A 20,593-nucleotide genomic window follows, 5' to 3' on the forward strand; every position below is an offset into this window, starting at 1 on the left:
TCCACATCAGCTGTGATCATGGTGTTGTGTTCTTCAAGGCATAGATGGTTCAGCCTCTGTAGAGCTGCAGTCATGTCCTGAATGTATGATGGGAGTGATGTTACCAGCGGTTTAAGATCGTGGTCTATGAAATTAGCCACTACCTCACATAAACCTATGTTCCCTGATACAATGGGCATGTCTGGTGGGTCTGGGATTTCTGTGGAGTTTGGGGAATAGATAGAAAAGTGGGCAGTTTAGGTTGTAGGTTACGGATGGTATCCATTATTTTGGGGGGGATAATTCTCTGTTCAAATGTTTTCTCAATGATTGAGATTAGTTTCACCTGAAAGTTAGAGATGGGGTTAAATGTTAATTTTGTGTAGAACAAAGGCATGTTTAGAAGTTTGTATGCTTGTTCCTCATACAATTTAATGGGCCAGATTGCTAAGTTTCCCCCCTTATCGGCGGGTTTTAATACCAAATCCTTAAGGAACTGTAGTTCTTTTTTAAAGCCTGTTTTTCTTCCCTATTCACATTTGACATCCAAGAGTGTTTTGGGGGTATGGATTCAATGTCTGAAGTAGCTAACTTCGTAAAAATTTCAATTGCCGAGAACATGCTTAGAGGAGGGAATTTTTGCGATTTGATAAAGAAGTTGGTAGGAAAGTTACTTACCTCTCCAGTACTGTTTTTCCCCCTAATAAGGATTCAAGATTTTTAATGGCTTCTTTTTCTTCGGGTGCGGTGACGGTATCAATTGGAGCATTCTTGTGATGTAATTTTGTGAAAAGAATGCCCTTCCAACTCCGTTTGCCCATTTCCGTCCTATCCCTCACCCTGGCTGGACCTCCCCATTGGACTCGTATACAAGCGGAAGGCCTCCACCTTTCCACTCCCTTTCCCCCCCTCCCCTTACACTGATGCACTTTTTTACGGGCACTGTATAATAAATCCCTTTTATATCAGGCTCCTTCTAGGCACTGTATATTGTCGTTTACAAAGACCTCTCTCTCGCCAGAACTTCTGTACCTTGTTTTATGCCTATATATAATCTCTTATTTAATTGATAGCCTTTAAGTGAATCTTCATACATGGTAAGCCTTTTGATCCTATTTGTTTATCGGTTAGCAGGGGCATTATCCCCCTCCCCACATGCCATACTCCCCATTCTTATTGCACTTTTTTACTGTAGACCCCACTACACTTATGCCCTTACCTTCAGGTCTTGCTGCCATTTTTTTTCTTCCCACTTGCACTTCATGGATCTTCATGTACCACCTACACTTTAACCAACTTAATAACCTGGTCTCTAATCATCTTTAAATTCATCTCTTTAATATTTTGCAATACATCACTCTTCATTGTTTCCAACACCCCTAGTCCGACTCTGACCCCCCTACCTTGTTTTCCTGCACCCCTCCCCTCTCATCACCATTCTCTATTTTAGAGCAACTTCGATATATGATTGCATGTATCTTGAATGTCACTTCTCCTGATTCGATACAGGTCGCTATAGTGCATATCTTCCCTTGTTCTTTCTCCATTATATACTCACTCCTCACATACCCAGCATTCATGGGCTCATTTTCCTCCTACCCCTTCTCTCTTTGCCTCACAGTCATATCGACATGTGGTGACTCCGCCCCTATCCAGTCCACTTGGCTAAAACCCAGGCTCCTTGGATCTCTCTGGGAATCCCCAGCACTTGTTCTGATACGAGGCTTCCTCTGACTCCCGGAAGTGCTCGCCCACGTGACCGCAGTGTGTTCCACTGCTTGCCACCGAAGTCCCTTTTGCTTAGCAGGTGTGGCTCCCATATCAAGCACTATTGATGAATGTCCCACCATCCTATCATGGCCATGACCATCACCACTACAGGGTATTTAAACATACTGAGTCACCCCCATTAGACACACCCCTAGAAGAAGCGATCAGCGAAACGGCACCCATCGGGTGTGAGGGGAACACTGCTTGCCATCCTGACCTTATTACCATCTCTGGGCAGGTAAATACTGACCACTCTATGTCTACATAGTTTTGAATGCACAATTGAGGGGAGTGACAACTTGTTTATTGTTGCCTTTGAGGTGATAAGTACTTGTATACATGTACTCTGCATTGTCCCACAGTGGATTTCCTGGCATTACTAAAGGTACCATCACACTCAGCGACGCTGCAGCAATATAGACAACGAGCCGATCGCTGCAGCGTCGCTGTTTAGGTCGCTGTAGAGATGTCAAACACAGCAGCTCCAGAACGATGCAGGAGCGATCCTGTGACGTAACGGTGACTCACTTATCGTTCTCACAGGTCGTTACGTCCATGTAATACATTGCTGGCATCATTGCTTTTGCTGTCAAACACGACGATATACGCCGACCTGATGACCAAATAAAGTTCTGGACTTCTAGCTCCGACCAGCGATATCACAGCGGGATCCAGATCGCTGCTGCGTGTCAAACACAATGAGATCGCAAACCAGGACGCTGCAACGTCACGGATCATTGTCGTTCTCATTGTAAAGTTGCTGAGTGTGAAGGTACCTTTAGTACACTTATTCACCTCCTATAAACTCACAGCCTTATTACTTATTACTGTGTCTGCGAATTGAGATACTGATTTGGCTTTTTTCCTAAGTCATATTGCACGACTCGTTAAAGGGTTGATTGTGACTTGTAGGATCGCTACTTCCAACAGGTGGCGCTATAGAGTTAAGTCCTCTTTTTCTCAGAAGAGGCAATTTGCATATTTAAATTCCCAGAGGAGCATTGTACGGCAAATAAGCCTCCTTACCTTGACAAGCCAGAGATGGTATGTCACTCTCCATAAGGAGAAACGATACCCCTTAGACCCCAGCCTTATTACTAGCATCCTTCCTCCCCTTCCTTTCACCTCCCCTGGTTTAACAACAGCTTTTTTATTGTTTCTGCAAGTTTCCCCTCCCTTTTTGGAGGTCATATTTCCTGTCTTTTTAAATGGCTTTAATTTTGTTAATCAATAAGTTATTGTTTTATCCTTAATTTTTTTTAATCTCTTCTTCATTAGGTGGAGTTACCCACCACCTGATTCTGGTTTTCTTATGACTTTTTGAAGTGCCTAACTCTAATTTAGTGTATTTTTCTCATGTAAAACGGCCTTGCTGATGGCTATTACATCAGCCAAGAAAGTAGGAGAATTATAGGCCCTTTCCATCAGGGACCCTTATCTCCAGATGGTTGAGGATCGAATAGTCGTGAGGCTTGACCCATCTTTCACCCCCAAAGTTGTGTCTGTCTCGAATATGAATAAGGAAATCTTTCTTCCTTTTTTCTGCCAACATCCTAGAAATCTTAAGACTTTCCACTCCCTAGAAGTTTATGTGGTGTTGTCTATCCTCAGTTTTTAACTACAGTAGTCAGTGCCCAAAATCCTCTGATTTACCCACTCCCCACATACAGCTTTGTGTTTCTAACCAGGGACCATTTGTCAAACCTGGCTCGAGCCACTTTATGTGATGATAACTTTAGATGCTTTTCTGATTCCAGGGATTCTGAAATATTTTTTTTCTTGAACACATTGTATTTTATTTTTCTGGAAATTTTAGATTGATATATTGTGTTTTATTTTTGAAAATACCTATGAATTGCCAAATAATTTAAAAAGATTTATACTTTTCATACGTTAAATTTTTGTTTCTCTTAAAACTGATAGTGATCTCACTCAAAGTAGTTAATCAAAACATTAAAAATATTTCTACTTTAGGTCGGCAGCATTTTTCCAACATCCCATTTTATTATTTCAACATCCTTAGGATGATAAAAGGATTACAAGTTTAGCAAAAAGTTTTTATGTTGAACGAAATTTAAAAAAGCCTATTTTTTGGGATAACTAATCATTTTGAAATGAATTTGAGGGGCCTAGATTTTAGAAAATTGCAGTCTTCTTAGTATCAGAAACCTCATTCAGAAATTATCAGAAAGTGGAATACAAAAATTTTTTTTTCACTAAAATGTTAATATAGTCCCAATTTTTTAGTTTTCATAAAGGGTAATAGGAAACAGATGGTCCTTACAAAGTATTTCCCAACTTCTGAATCTGCTAATACCCTATAATACGGTTATACATTACTGTCTGGGCGCATGTCAGGTTAAGAAGGGAAGGAGCGCCATTTAGCTATTTGAATGCAGATCTTGCTGGAGTAGCTTGCAGACACAATATATTGGGGCACTGTTCATGGTCTCCTGGCAGCTCAAAAGATGTCCACCAAGAACAGGCTTGGCGTTATCTACTCCGCTTTCCAGATACTAAGAGTTGCATAGATCTGGTCTTACACAGAGACCTCTAGGATTCGGCCGTGGTGACGTATTGTACTTCATGATAGTGGTAACGTTTCTTTGATATGATTTGCGTTTATTTGTGAAAAAATCGAAAATTTGGCAATTTTCAAACTTTTAATTGTTATGCCCTTAAATCACAGAGATATGTCACACAAAACAAAATTTACTAGACCATTTTTTTAGGGACCACATCACATTTGAAGAGGCTTTGAGGGGTCTATATGAAAGAAAATACCCAAAAGTGACACCATTCTAAAAGCTTCACCCCTCATGGTGCACAAAACCACATTAAAGTTTATTAACCCTTCAGGTGCTTCACAGGAATTTTTGCAATGTGGAAGGAAAAAAAAAATGAACATTTACCTTTTTTCAGAAAATTTTTTCTTTATACCCCAAATCTTTATTTTCACAAGGGAAACATGGGAAAATAGACCACAAAATTTGTTCTGCAATTTCTGTTTAGTACTCCGATACCCCATGTGTAGGGAAAAAGTACTGTTTGGGCGCAGAGCAGGGCTCGGAGGGGAAGGACCACTGTTTGACTTTTTTAGCATAAAATTGGCTGGAATCGAAAGCAGGCACCATGTCACATTTGGAGAGCTCCTGATGTGCTCAAACAGTGGATTCCCTCCACAAGTCACCACATTTTGTAAACTAGACTCCTCGAGGAACTTATCTAGATAAGTGGTGAGCGGTGCTTCACAGAAACTTACAACCTTGAACCGTGAAAACAAAAATTTTTTTTTTTTCTACAAAAATGTTTTTAACCCCACTTTTTTTAGTTTCACAAGGGTAAAATTTGTTGTACAATTTCTCCCGAGTACTCCGATATCTGATATGTGGGTGAGAACTACTGTTTGGGCGTACAGCAGGGCTCAGAAGACAAGGAGCACCTTTTGACTGAACGCAAAATTGGCTGGAATTGAGAGCAGACACCATGTCGCATTTGGAGAGCCCCTGATGTGCCTAAATAGTGGAAACCTCCCTCAAGGGACCCCATTTTGGAAACTAGACCCCTCAATCAATGTGTCTAGATGTGTTGTGAGCACCTTGAACCCCCAGGTGCTTCACAGAATTTTTTCTCTCAAAACTGTTTTAGCTCCATTTTTTTTTTATTTTCACAACTATAGCAGGAAATGGACCCCAAAATTTGTTGTGTAATTTGTCCAGAGTACACCGATACTCCATTTGTGGTCAAAAACTACTTTTGAGTCGCAGTGCAAAGCTCAGAAGGGAAGAAGCGCCGTAATGGAGTTCAGATTTTGCTGGAATGGTTTGAGGGTGCCTTGTCACATTGGCAGAGCCATAACACCAGAAACCCCCCATATATGACCTCATTTTACAAACTACACTCTCCAATGAATTAATCTATGGGTGCAGTGATCATATTGACACCACAGGTGTGTCACATAATTTTATACTATTTGGCAGTGAAGAAAAAAATAATACAATTTTTACCTCAAAAAGTTTGTTTTAGCCCCAGATTTTACATTTTCACATGGGGGAAATGGGTAAAAACGGCACCAAAATTTGTCCCACAATTTCTGCTGAACGTGGCAATGCCTCATATGTGGCTGTACCGTACTTCCAAGGTTGGGAAGGGGTTATTTAAATGGGTTGAACATAAACATCCTACAAAATGTTTAGGAATTGCAACCATTTTTCTACAAAGCTTCCTCATTTCAGGGGCTCAGAAGTAATTGGACAAATTAACTTTACCATAAATAAACTATTCATGGTTAATACTTTGTAGAGAATCCTTTGCAGCAATGACAACCTGAAGTCTGGAAACCATGGATGTCGCCAAAACGCTGGGTTTCCTCCTTTGTGATGCTTTGCTTTTCTTTAGGACTGTTTCACATGTCCATGTCTCCGGTATGTGTGATGACAGTTTTCACACGTACCGGAGACACGTACACACATAGACCCATTCAAATGAATGGGTCTGTGCACGTCAGTGTGTTTCCACGGACCGTGTTTCTATGGACCATGTTTCCGTGGGCAAAACACGTTGAAATGTCATTTTTTTACCGTCAGCATGGACGGCAAAACGTCCTGCACACGTAGAACACATATTGATGTCCTCCGTGTGACACGCATCGGCACCGGGGAAGAAGTGCTACAGTAAGCGCTGTTCCTCGGCGGTAGGTGCTGAAGCTTGCTCTCATCATTCTCCCCTGCTCTGCTGGCGAGCAGAGAATGATGAGTGTTATATTAATGTCCGAACAACATGGGTTCCCCTATATTTTCTTTAACAACCAGACAAAACTCACAGCTGGGGGCAACCCTCAACTGTCAGCTTCTCAAAGGTTGGTTATCAAGAATAAATTTGTTCCCATGCTGTTTTTTTAATTATTAAAGTATGACCCCAAGACAGTGGACATGTTGCTGGGGAGTAATGGTAGAAGCACACATGGAAATAGCAATGTCAGACATAGGTAGGTTAGTAGAGGGAGGAAACACAAGGAATTCAGTTTTTGACAGATTCAGTTTCAGATAGAGAGAGGACATGATGTTAGAGGCAGCGGTAAGACAATCACTGGTGATCTGTAATAGCAGGCGCGATGTCTGGAGACGAGGTGTATAATTGGGTGTCATCAGCATAGAGATGGTACAGGAAACCAAATCTGATTGTCCAATAGGGGTGGTATACAAAGAGAAAAGGAGGGGGCCTAGAACCGATCCTTGAGGAACCTCAACAGTAAGGGGAAGGTGAGAGGAGGAGCCAACAAAAGATACAGCGAAGGAGCGGTCAGAGAAAGGAGGAGGAGAACCAGGAGAGAACGGTGTCCTTGATGCCGATGGAGTGTAACATACTGAGTTGGAGCTGATGATCCACAGTGTCGAATTCTGCAGAGAGATCCAAGAGAATTAGCATGGAGTAGTGACCATTAGATTTAGCTGTTAGTAGATCATTAGAGACTTTAGTGAGGGCAGTTTCAGTAGAGTGTAAGGCTACTTTCACATTAGCGTCGTGCACTGCACGTCGCAATGCGACGTTGCGGCGCACCGACGCATAATGTGGAAGCGCCGCACAACGGGGGCAGCGGATGCTGTTTTTCAACGCATCCGCTGCCCCATTGTGAGGTGCGGGGAGGAGGGGGCGGAGTTCTGGCCGCGCATGCGCGGTCGGAAATGCTGCAGACGACGCACCAAAAAACGTTACATGCAACGTTTTTTGGTGGCGACGGTCCGACGCAACCGTCGCATGACGGTTGCGACGTGTGGCAATGCGTCGCACTGCGTCACTAATAAAAGTCTATGGAGAAAAAACGCATCCTGCAAGCAATTTTGCAGGATGCGTTTTTTCTGCAAAACGACGCATAGCGACACAGTGCACGACGCTAGTGTGAAAGAGGCCTAAAGAGCCGAAACCGGATTGTAGAGGATCGAGAAGAGAGTTATCTGAGAGATAGCGGATAAGGCAGGAGTGGACCCGGCGTTCAAAAGGTTTAGAGATGAAGGGAAGATTGTAGACACCTCGTACACACGCGGATCCTGTATATACACTGCTCCGCTCTGTACACCTTGTATACACGCGGCTCCGCTCTGTACACCTTGTATACACGTGGCTCTGCTCTGTACACCTCATACACACACGGCTCCGCTCCGTACACCTCGTACTCACACGGCTCCGCTCCATACAACTCGTACACACGCGGCTCCGCTCCGTACACCTCGTACACACGGCTCCGCTACATCCACACTGTAAACCCCTCCTGACCCCACACAGAAACTTCCCCTCATCCAGCACCATGACAACCAGCACAGCAGAGTCCTGCATACACTGAGGCCCCTGATCATGTGACCCCTGACTCCTCCCCTCCTGTGACCTCATCACAGGTCCTGTGCGCACAGAGCAGCCGTATATGTGGAGTGCGGCTCTGCGGGTGGAGGTAGGTGCTGGAGATTCCCCATTCTCTTCCTTCTACATCGCCTCCATACTCTGCAGCGCTGTACACACCATTATCCCCATCGGTTCTCGCACCCTCATTAGTCGTTATTCACACTTGTTTACATTTGCCATAGATCCGCTCTCTCCATCTGTTCATCGTTCTGTGTTTCATCCATTTTCACGATTATTTACCATTTTTGCGCATTAAACCCATGACTTGTTCATAATTTAGAATAACTCCATTTACTTTAGCATGTAACGTACTGAAAAATGTGGAATAAACCGATCCGAGTGCCGTGATTACTCCCATTGATTTTTATATATGACGGTGATACCAGAATTAGAAATTGTGCTTGTTTTTTATTATTTTGTGGTTAAAGAAAATTCAGAATTTTGTAAATGATTTGTTTAGCCATTTTCTGAAGCACTTTTATTTTGAGAGGGAGACTGACTTTTTCCCGGGTTGGAATATGCTTCCAGGCATGCTCAGATGTAAAAACTGCATCCGTCACTGGATTCCTGCGTTTCACAGTGTGCGCAGGATCCAGTGTCCGTAGGCTCCCATTCTGTGGAACGACGTATGCTGCAGGAGGCGTCGGGCAACGTTTTTCCACTGCAGAGAAAAAAACGTTTCATGGAACTTTTTTTGAAAAGACGGGCTGTCAAATTCCGCAAGATCCAATGCACGAAGGACGAAACGTCTGGCCATCCGTCATGATACGTCGCTAATACAAGTCTATGAGAAAATGCAGGATCCTGCAAATTTTTTAGCAGGATACTGTTTTCTCAAAAAACAATGTATCTCAACGGGACTACAAAGATGGAAGTGTGAAAGAGGCACAGGGTTGTTTTGTCAATTTTTGCTGTAATCTACGCGATGCAATTCAGACCAAACTTCCTCATAATGCGGATTTACATATCACTTGAGAATCCACAGGTGGGACAAAACAAAATATAGAAATAAAAAAAGACAACACCCACTTTCTACCTTCAGTGATTTCATATTGTTTGGACAGAGGAACTTGGAGTAAGCGACTTGAGAAAGTCATGAAGATGGAAAACTTTGATAGGCTGATCTGCCTCTATGCATGACTACCCCGAAAAAAATGAAATAGAGTATAAGTTGGTATGCATGCAAAATAGGAGCATGTTCACACTGGCCATTAAACAGATAAAACCCAAGACAAACAAAATGAACATATCCCTTGTTGTAAGTAACTAAGTAAAAGCAATCGTTGTAAATACCATTTTTGATTAAAAAATAAAAAAGCCATCTCACCAGCTTCAATATGTACCGAAATGGGGATGGTCCTAGCTTCTATAATAATTTTTTTATTTTTATAATGCCAACATATTCCACAACATTTTACAATTTTAGAGGGGACTTGTACAGACAATAAGGACGTTACAGAATAAACCTAAATCAGGTACCAAAAGAGCTATTCGAAGTGTCCGATCATGGGGTCACTTGTCTCCTGGGAGTCGCTATGGTGGGTGGAAACAGGATCAGTGTGAGCATTATGTGGTCCAGATTCTTGGCTAGTGAGAATGGACCATGTGGAAGACTGGGTGGTGCTGGGAAACATACTGGAAGCATCTTCTATACAACAGACCACTTGTTCGCACCTGCTTCAAGAGTGGTGTCCTGTGCTCCCCTGCAAAGTGGGGCAGGAAATAATGATAATTTTATTTTTTTAGCGCCAACATATTCCACAGCACTTTACATTTTAGAGGGGAATTGTACAGACAATAAAAGACATTACAGAACACCAGTAATCACAGAAATAAACAGAGCAGTGAGGGTCTGGCTCGCAAGCCTACAATCTATGAGGAAATATTGGGGGGCACGAAAGGTAGATGGCAAAATGTTCTTATATTGTACGATACAACCATAATATACTAACTAGGGTCTGCACATAACATTGCATGAACCAGTCACCAGCCAGAATGTGAACAGGACAGACACAGAAGGCTATTTTAAGTGCATGCGACGTGTGTGAACAGATGCTACGAGGGTCATGAATTTGAAGTAACATTTTTATCGTCCAAATGGGGATAGTTAGATGACTGAGGTGTGGCAATAGGCCAGTCTATAGCAATGTATTTTTAGGGCTCGCTTTAAACTGTGGGTATTGGTATTAATGGAATTGTCCTGGGTTGTGCATTCCAAAGAATTTTCGCAGCGCTTGAGAAGTCTTGGAGACAGTAGTGGGAGATTTCGGCTTATTGAAATGTTAGTCTTAGGTCATTTTTTTCTTACAGTGACGTATTGAATAAGACCTTGGAAAGGTTCAAACGTCACTCAAATATAGTCCCTTTAGAATTTTCTCCTGTGCTTTACCTATTGCTATTTTTTTCTGTTCCGATGAACTGCAAATAAAATTTTTTTTTATATCACCACAAAAATACAGAGTCCATTCAATGAAAATTCACCACACACTAAGGGTCATTTGGCCCATTACATCAGCACCTCACCATACGACAGAGTACAGGCTAATACCTTTACTACTAGTCTTAAGTCATTAGCAGAACAGAGGGTACTGTTACGGTGGTAGAATGTGACGAGGGAGGAGATGTAGGTTGGTGCTGAACCGTGGAGTGCTTTGTGGGTGAGAGTAATAAGTTTATATTTAACTCTGGAGTGGTTGGGTAACCAGTGCAATGACTGGCACAGGGAAGAGGCATTGGTGTAACGGTTGGTGCGGAATATGGTCCTGGCTGTTGCATTCAAGACGAATTGGAGTGGGGAAAGTTTAGTAAGAGGGAGACTGATTAAAACCCAAACCAAAAATCTTGGCCCATTACAAAAAATTTGCAACCAATGGTGCTGGAGCCTTCTTTTCCAGGCCTCACATCAATGAGTCTAGCCCCATCAGTAACACATAACTCCCATCCAGGACCTTTCCAGCTGCTTTCTACACCAGATTTAGTATACATACCAGCTGTAGTAAGAATTCCTTCTATAGTTCTCGGCCCTCTGACCAAACTTCTTTGACTTCAGTGGTCTCCTCTTGGTAGAACTTTGGATACTTTTGGTATTTCTGGACTTTTGTTCCAAACCACAGTTGGAGTTCCAGGGTTTCCAGTTGTTTTTTTATAACATGGAACTTGTAGGTAGATTGTTTCTCTTACTATTTTGTTTCTTGCTTGGTAAACATGTTGATTGTTCTAAAGTTGATTGTACCTTTTGTCTTAAGGTACCTTCACACGAAACGACATTATAACGATATCGCTAGCAATCCGTGACGTTGCAGCGTCCTGGCTAGCGATATCGGTTCGTTTGACACGCAGCAGCGATCAGGATCCTGCTGTGATGTCGCTGGTCGCTGAATAAAGTCCAGAACTTTATTTGGTCGTCCGATCGCTGTGTATCGTTGTGTTTGAAAGCAAAAGCAACGATACCAGCGATGTTTTACACTGGTAACCAGGGTAAACATCGGGTTACTAAGCGCAGGGCCGCGCTTAGTTACCCGATGTTTACCCTGGTTACTAGCGTAAAATGTAAAAAAAACAAACAGCACATACTCACATTGCGTCCCCTGCAGTCTGCTTCCTCCTCTGACTCAGCGCCGCAAAGTGAAAGTGAAAGCAGCACAGCGGTGACGTCACCGCTCTGCTCTCACTGTACGGCGCTCAGTCAGTCAGGAAGTGGACGCAGGGGGACGTGAATGTAAGTATGTGCTGTTTGTTTTTTTTAGATTTTACGCTGGTAACCAGGGTAAACATCGGGTTACTAAGCGCGGCCCTGCGCTTAGTTACCCGATGTTTACCCTGGTTACCAGGGGACCTCGGCATAGTTGATCGCTGGAGAGCGGTCTGTGTGACAGCTCTCCAGCGACCAAACAGCGACGCTGCAGCGATCGACATCGTTGTCGCTATCGCTGCAGCGTCGCTTCGTGTGAAGGTACCTTTAGGCTAATGTGTTATAATATTAGAGCGTTACACGCAACATGTATCTTTTACTACATTTTTAGATGTTAGTACGCCTAGTTTGAGTTCTACAATTGACAAATCTGTATAAAGTATGGTGAGAGAAGTACAGCCTCTTTCTATACTCTTAGTTGGAGATTTAAGATTATACTGGTTTTACTACCTTACTTGTCTCCTTGTTGGAGTTGTAAAATGGTAAAATTTATAAAAATCTCAGTCTATACTCTTAGTTGGAATTATAACATGTGTGAGGCAGTGACCGGTGTTATATGCAAGGGTCGGGTTTTCCGTGAGGCACAAGGCCACAGGTTCTTTGTAAAAACCTCTGCAGCAGAGTTTTGGATGTGTCAGTTTTGGTTTGCAAGCGTGCAGAGCAGAAGGCTTTGTAGAGCTCAACCTGTGTGAGGCAACACAGAAGCAAGCAGAGCCAAAAGGCCAGGCACCCTCAGCGTACTCGGCAGTGTAGTCGCCCACCGCAACCGGTCACGGACTGTATTTGTTTTTCCGGCTGCGATCCGGGGGATCCGATTTACTTTGTTTGTGAGTACATTATTTTGGTAAATCAAATTGGCATAAATTAAAAATCTTTTTTTGTCCCACCAGACATTAAACACTAAAGCACACACACCACCCTTCTGGGGACAACCTTGACAGGTTTTGGGTGTTTTTTATTTTTTTTTTTTTTTGCAGTACTGCAAAATAAAAAAGCAGAACAAAAATCATTAGTGGCCCCCAAAACACACACATATTGAAGAAACTCCTTGGTTATAAGTTGTCCGATAACATATATAAGACTCACTGTAGGTGACAAGCTTCATGATATTGCCGAACTGGTTTCACTTTCTCGCTTTGTCAGGAGTAAATGTGGAATCATCGTTCTATAAATTTAAAGAAAGATTGGCCTGAATGGTGAATTACCCATAAATCAAATTACAATTGGACACATTGAAACATTGTAGCAGGTGGAAATAATAAATCTTGTTTTTCCAGAAATTACTGTGGAGTAACGAGATATATTCAAATGAACGCTTATCATACTTTATTGGCTGTATTGTGCTGAGTGTAGCGTTCTTTATATTGTTAAATATCTCCAAAATTATGAATTTATTACTGCCCTGATCACAACTGACAGGACAAAGGTTTCTATATCTGGTCTCTAGATGGAAGGAGTGCTCAAACAATTTATTGTTGAATTTTGGTGTCACAACTCCAGTAGTTGTATGTTTTACATGTTATTTTGTATGTTGTTATGCTGACGTTTTCCTCCAATATAGGATATAAATAACTGATCTATATAATTTTCTTGACTTGTCAAGGATGGATAGGAACAGGGACAAGATGGTGGAGAGGATATTTCACCTCACCCTAGAGATCCTCTTCCGGCTTACTGGAGAGGTGAGAGATTCTGATGACGTCACATTACATCATTCTTATCTATGGGAATAACGGACAGAACTGGAGAGGTGAGGACTCTGGAAATGTCTGTAGTGAGATTTATTAATGTCTTTCCATAACCAGGAATACACAGTAGTGAAGAAGACCCCTAATGAGCGCTGTCAGGACCCTGTGTCTGAGGGATGGGGAAGACCCCTGAGCCCAATCACGGGGCCTCCTCCTCACCTGATACATGAGAACTTCAATGACCAGAAGATCCTAGAACTCACCTACAAGATGGTTGAGCTGCTGACTGGAGAGGTGACACTGCTGGGAATGCTGGGACATTATACAGTAATGCTATGAAGGGATCGGGGGATGACGGTATCATTGTATGTGTCAGGTTCCTATAAGGTGTCAGGATGTCGCCGTCTATTTCTCCATGGAGGAGTGGGAGTATTTAGAAGGACACAAAGATCTGTACAAGGACGTCACGATGGAGGTTCCTCAGCCCCTCACATCACCAGGTAATAGACAGGACTAAATACACATGGCCTATAATTATCTATATGTAAAGAATGAATTCAGTCCCTGTATGTGTTTACTCCAGATCTATCCAGTAAGAGGACAACACCAGAGAGATGTCCTCATCCTCTTCTTCCAGAGGACTGTAAACAGGAAGATCCCAATGTTCCTCGGGATCATCAGGTAGATGGAGAGAAGGTGTCATGAGATCTCCCCTTTGATGTGTAGACGGCTGTGAAGGTCTTGTGCTCAGTCTTGTTTTATCCACCAGTATTATATGTTTTATACTTGTGTAATGAGAACGGTGGAGATGGCAGGATTAGAGCTTATCATAGATGAGACTTTCTCCATCTGTGACTTTTACAATATTTGTTTCAGGGTGAAGATCTGACCCATATTAATACTACAGAGACATATGTGAGGGGTGATGAGCGATGTAAAGAGGAGATTCATACATATGACTACCCAGGTGAGTAGTAAACACTAAAATGTGTTGCGCCTTCTTGGATACTGTTCTATTGGCAAGTGCTATGAGCCCAAAATACCTGTATTGAGTTTGTGAAATTAATTTATAAGTTATATGAATGAATACCAATGTATTGTTCCAATACATTTTTAGAAGTTTTAAAACTAATAATACAAAAAAATTGGAAACATTAGCTGAACGTTTCTGGACTGGGAAAAATGTAAATAGTATTATAAAATTACAATATATACAGCAATTAGTCTACCCGACTTTCCTTTTTTCTCAAATACATAGTTAATATAGTTGTCAAGATATCCCGGCCTAAACAAGTAATCAATAACATTTTACTGCAGTCAACGGCCTGACTGTACCAGTAAATACCAAGAACAACTTGTGTAATAACGTCATAAATCCAGGCTCTGCTGAATATTAACCTTCCTACATGCTAGAATTTTCCATTTTTTTGGAAGTCAGTGGCAAAAAATGTAGTGTAAGCCATGAGACAAGAGCCTTGGGGCAGCGCCTTCATACTGTGTATCACTTTTGCCATATGAGAAGTGTTACAGTAAGGACGTGGCTAATGTTTTCAGTCCTGCCAAATCTCATAGGGTGTGGTAATTCTCAGAATTTACTGAAGCAAAGACTTTCTGAAGGGTGTGACTAAGCTGGGTGAATTCAGGAATGGTCCTTAATTATTATGCAGCTATGTATTCTGTTATTTGATAGCATGTAAGAAACATCAGCTTGCCCCCCAAAAAAAGGAATCAAAATTGCTGGATGAATCATCAACAATCTTAACATTGATAGCAACAAGCGTAGATGGAATGAAGGACTTATTAAGGAGTGTCAAGATGGAAAGCTCGAACATGGGACTGCTACTCAACACAAAGAAGACGAAGATATTGACTACTGCCAGGCATGACCAGGATGCATTTGAGATAGACAACGATGAACTGGAAGTTGTAAACGATTTCAAGCTACTTGGATCAATGATCACACAAGAAGCATCAACTACACTGGAAGACAATAAAAGAATAGCTACTGGTAAATCCCCAATGAACTCACTGGACAAGGTCTTCAAATCAAGGAACATGTTACTGGTGATGAAGACACAGTTCGTACATAGTCTGTTTTTTTCCTGTAGTAACTTATGGATGGCAACAAAGAAACAAGGCAGAAGAAGAATCGACATCTTCGAAATGTGGTGCTGGAGAAGGATGATATCAATGCCATGGATGGCAAGAAGAACAACCAAATCAATCTTTGAACAAATCAACTGCAGAAGAAACGAATGGTTGGCACACGACTTGGATATGTGGTGCTAGTGAACGGAATCTGAGATCCCATACATACAGAAAGTCGATAATCACTGCACTCGTAACCGGAAGAATTTTGCTTCAAGTGAAAATATTTATTGATAGGTGATAAGCGACAGGCAATTTGACGTTTCGGCCACGCCGTGGCCTTGATCACAGTGTCGCGTTACATTAGTGCGTCAACAATCGTACTTGTACATTCCCATCAGGGAAAGAGGCATATTGATAGGTATGTCCACACAGGATGCTGAGGTTGTGGTATGCACAGTAATGGTTGTACACATTAAATGGGGATAACAGTAAAGCTGTGGTGCAGAACGCTCAATATGCTCCTCTGGGTCCGGAAATGCAGCATTGTGCATGGATCAGTGGCTGTACAAGCCGACGTTGGTGGTGAAGTGGGAGGGCTGGCAAGTCTGCACCCAAGAGAGGCGTAATATGCAATATTGTGGCGACCAAAAAAACATAATTCTGGCGTTTTGCCTTTTTTTCGCATTACGCTGTTTACCGATCGGATTAAAAATTTTTTATAGATCGATAGAGCAGGGGATTCTAAATGCGGGGCTACCAGATATGTGTATTTTTTATTTTTATTATTTTATTTTGAATAGGGGGTGATTTTAACTTTTTATATTTTTTATTTATTTATTATTTTTTCATGTTACACTAGCTTCAATAGTCTCCATGGGAGACTAGAAGCTGCGATCGCCTGATCGCTTGTGTTTCAAAGAGCAGGGCTTCATCCCTGCTCTGTTTAGCAAAAATTCTCATTTGCTTAGAGTGCCGACCGCTGGGCGGCGCTCATAGCAATCCAGCGATGACAACCACAGGGGTTTCCCGCAGACTCTGGGTTGTCATCTCAACCAATCGAATCGACGACCCAATGTCACATGACATTTGCGCGAATGGGCATGGTTTGCAACACCATTTTGACACGTGCATGTTAATGCCGCTGTCAGAGATTGACAGCGGCATTTAACATGTGAACAGCCACTGGTGGATTGATGTTCCACCCGCCGCTGTTAGGGGCACATGACAGTTGATCAGATCAACTTATGTGCCGGAAAAGTTGCGGGCTCATGACAGAGCTCGCGCCAAACAGGGGGATGCACCAGTGATGGACACTGCACAGTCATTGGATGTTAAGGGGAAAGGTTAATTAGAAATGGCTGATGACAATCAACACTGAACCGTGAACCTATGAATATGTTGGTTTCAAGTAAAAGATGGCCTGGCATCATCTGCTGCTTGTTTTGAAGTCCACTGCTAGATTGTTGCTACAAATTATTGTTTTAACTACAAAGTAATTTTTACTTCATGCCTTGTAATTTGTATGAAAAGTTTTAAGTATAAATGTTTTAAAATATAACTAAATTTAGGTGATTTTATTCAAAAATGAGAAAGTTGTTTTTATTCTTTGCAGATAACTTTACCTGGAGCTCAGAGGGACAGTGGATATCTTTAGATTATAAAGCAGATGATTATGCTATCACACAAGAACCATACGAAGAGCGTGTCATAATCCCAAATATAGCCCTTCACAGCAAAGATCTATCATCAGAGCCTCTTAAACAGATCCTATCTTCTGAGTCTTCAGAGAAAGTTAAGAAATATAAACATCACCGAAGAGGTTTCCTGAAACAAAGTTCTCATGTTGGAGAGAAGCCATTTTCTTGTTCCGAATGTGGAAAATGTTTTGAATGGAAATCATATCTTGTTAAACATCAGAAAATTCACACTGGGGAGAAGCCATTTTCTTGTGAAGAATGTGGGAAATGTTTTAGAGAGAAATCGGATCTTTTTAAACATCAGAGAATTCACACAGGGGAGAAGCCGTTTTCATGTTCAGAATGTGGAAAATGTTTTAACCAAAAATGGTGCCTTGTTACGCATCAGAGAATTCACACAGGAGCAACGCCATTTTCATGTTCAGAATGTGGGAAACTTTATAACAAGAGAGCAAGCCTTGTTAGACATCAATGGGTTCACACAGGGGTGAAACCATACTCTTGTTCAGAATGTGGGGCACATTTTAACGATAAATCATCTCTTGTTAAACATCAAAATGTTCATACAGGAGCAATGCCATTTTCATGTTCAGAATGTGGGGAAACTTTTAATAATAAATCACATCTCGTTAGACATCAGTGGGTTCACACAGGGGTGAAGCCATTTCCGTGTTCAGAATGTGGAAAATGTTTTGAATGGAAATCATATCTTGTTAAACATCAGAAAATTCACACTGGGGAGAAGCCATTTTCTTGTGAAGACTGCGGGAAATGTTTTAGAGAGAAATCGGATCTTTTTAAGCATCAGAGAATTCACACAGGGGAAAAGCCGTTTTCATGTTCAGAATGTGGAAAATGTTTTAACCAAAAATGGTGCCTTGTTACGCATCAGAGAATTCATACAGGAGCAACGCCATTTTCATGTTCAGAATGTGGGAAACTTTATAACAAGAGAGCAAGCCTTGTTAGACATCAATGGGTTCACACAGGGGTGAAACCATACTCTTGTTCAGAATGTGGGGCACTTTTTACCGATAAATCATCTCTTGTTAAACATCAAAATGTTCATACAGGAGCAATGCCATTTTCATGTTCAGAATGTGGGAAAAGTTTTAAACAGAAATCAGGTCTTGTTAAACATCAGAGAACTCACACAGGAGCAAAGCCATATTCATGCTTAGAATGTGGAAAAACTTTTACTAATAAATCAAATCTTGATAGACATCAGTGGGTTCACACAGGGGTGAAGCCATTTTCATGCCTAGAATGTGGTGCACTTTTTACTGATAAATCATCTCTAGTTAAACATCAAAATGTTCATGTAGGATCAATGCCATATTCATGTTCAGAATGTGGGAAAACTTTTAATAATAAATCACATCTCGTTAGACATCAGTGGGTTCACACAGGGGTGAAGCCATTTCCGTGTTCAGAATGTGGAAAATGTTTTAGCCAAAATTCAGATCTTCTTAGACATCAAAAAACTCACACAGGGGAAAAAGCATTTTAATGACCAAAATATAAGAAAAATATGAATATATATTATATAATATATAATATATTTTTTTTTACCACGAAATCAATTCTTAAAGGGAATCTGACAGTAGATAGATTCTCCTCGATCCATGAGTATTATGTATCAGACATTGACTGTATGATTTCATCAGAGAGGAAGAGGACTAGAACTCTAGTGCCACCTACTGGAAGTAGCAATCCTAACAGTCAATGTCGACCCTTTAACGAGCCTTGTCACATGACTTAGGATAAAAGCCAAACCAGAATCTCAATTTGCAGACACTGTGTTTCGGGGTGCTGCCCTTCATCAGGGCAAAGTGGAGATCTGGTTTGGCTGAGTGAGAGGCGTCTGACCGGGATCCAAGAAGTATCGTTTCTCCTTGTGGAGAGTGACATGTTAAGCATGTTGAGGTGAGGAGACTTAAAGCCGCAATGCTCCTCTGGGAAATAAGCACATTGTGTCTTCAGAGAGGAAGAGGACTAGAACTCTGGTGCCACCTATTGGAAGTAGAAATCCTAACTGTCAATGTTGACCCTTTAATGAGCCTTGTCACATGATTTCAGTTAGGCATGTTTTATTCTGAAATGCTGAGGTTTTTCAGAGAGTGACATGCTATAAAAGCCGCCGTAATCTGTCGGACTAAAAAATAATAGACATGTAAGCAGCACCATAGACTATAATGGTTATGTGTTCTAACTGTGAAAATCATAGAACAGGTATATGATTCACAGACATCTGAATGAGGCCTTAAAGGGAATCTGTCAGCAGGTTTATGCTATGTGATCTGTGGACAGCATGATGTAGTGGTTAAAACACTGAATTCAGCATTCTGTCATTTATTAGGCTATGTGCTGATGTTTCCACACAATGATCGTTTTATCACTCGGAGATAATCACTGCTTAGTTCACAGTGCCAAGTTGTCCGACCACACCCCTGTGTGGGCAGGCTTAGCTTTCTGAGCTCTGCTTCACACTATATCTAAGAACTCTGTGTCAAATGTATACTTAATTTATACATCTTTGGAATTGGGGTCTTTTTCCTACATAATATTGCTTTCAGATGAGGTAGCAAAAACCTGCTGACAGATTCTCTTTAAGCTTTTTTTACTTACAGTAGAAGAAAAATGTAACTGTTATAGTCAAAATACGGTCGCACATCATTGATGAGATGGGAAAGTCAATTTAGAACAGTACCTCGTGGTCAAGAACTGAAAAATGAGCAGTGCTGTAAAAAAGTATTTGCCCTATTCTACAGTTTCAATTATTTGTCTTATTTTGTCACATGTAGAATCTCACCACCTGTGCACTTGACCCGCTCCCATCCCACCTCATCCCAAACCTCACCACAATCTTCATCCCAACCCTAACCCATCTCTTCAACCTATCACTAACAACTGGTGTTTTCCCCTCAAGCTTTAAACATGCCTCCATCACACCTATCCTCAAAAAGCCCTCTCTTGACCCATCCTCTGTATCTAGCTATCGCCCTATATCACTTCTCCTCTATGCCTCAAAACTACTGGAACAACACGTCTACCTTGAACTGTCCTCCCATCTCTCTTCTTGCTCCCTCTTTGACCGCTTACAATCTGGCTTCCGGTCACACCATTCCACTGAAACTGCGCTAACTAAGGTCACCAATGACCTCTTAACCGCCAAGAGCAAGCGACACTACTCTGTTCTCCTCCTCCTCGACCTGTCGGCTGCCTTTGACACAGTGGACCATTCCCTATTATTACAGACCCTCTCATCCCTTGGCATCACA

General features: G+C 41.7%; 2 protein-coding genes across 3 annotated transcripts in view; one reads left to right on the forward strand and one right to left on the reverse strand.

Annotated features, from left to right (window-relative positions):
- The window catches only part of LOC143767103 (uncharacterized), a 415,169-nt gene extending 394,701 nt beyond the window's left edge, over window positions 1–20,468 (forward strand). Inside the window, exons 8-13 of the mRNA XM_077255125.1 lie at window positions 13,440–13,518; window positions 13,642–13,818; window positions 13,901–14,024; window positions 14,108–14,205; window positions 14,401–14,491; window positions 17,228–20,468. Coding sequence (XP_077111240.1) covers window positions 13,440–13,518; window positions 13,642–13,818; window positions 13,901–14,024; window positions 14,108–14,205; window positions 14,401–14,491; window positions 17,228–18,822 — 2,164 coding nt within the window. The 3' untranslated portion in view covers window positions 18,823–20,468. The remainder of the gene's footprint in view (window positions 1–13,439; window positions 13,519–13,641; window positions 13,819–13,900; window positions 14,025–14,107; window positions 14,206–14,400; window positions 14,492–17,227) is intronic.
- LOC143768048 (uncharacterized) overlaps window positions 1–20,593 on the reverse strand; it is an 804,459-nt gene that overhangs the window by 703,017 nt on the left and 80,849 nt on the right. The window lies entirely within an intron of this gene.

Source organism: Ranitomeya variabilis, chromosome 4 (genome assembly GCF_051348905.1).
Source record: "Ranitomeya variabilis isolate aRanVar5 chromosome 4, aRanVar5.hap1, whole genome shotgun sequence".
Taxonomy (NCBI): domain Eukaryota; kingdom Metazoa; phylum Chordata; class Amphibia; order Anura; family Dendrobatidae; genus Ranitomeya; species Ranitomeya variabilis.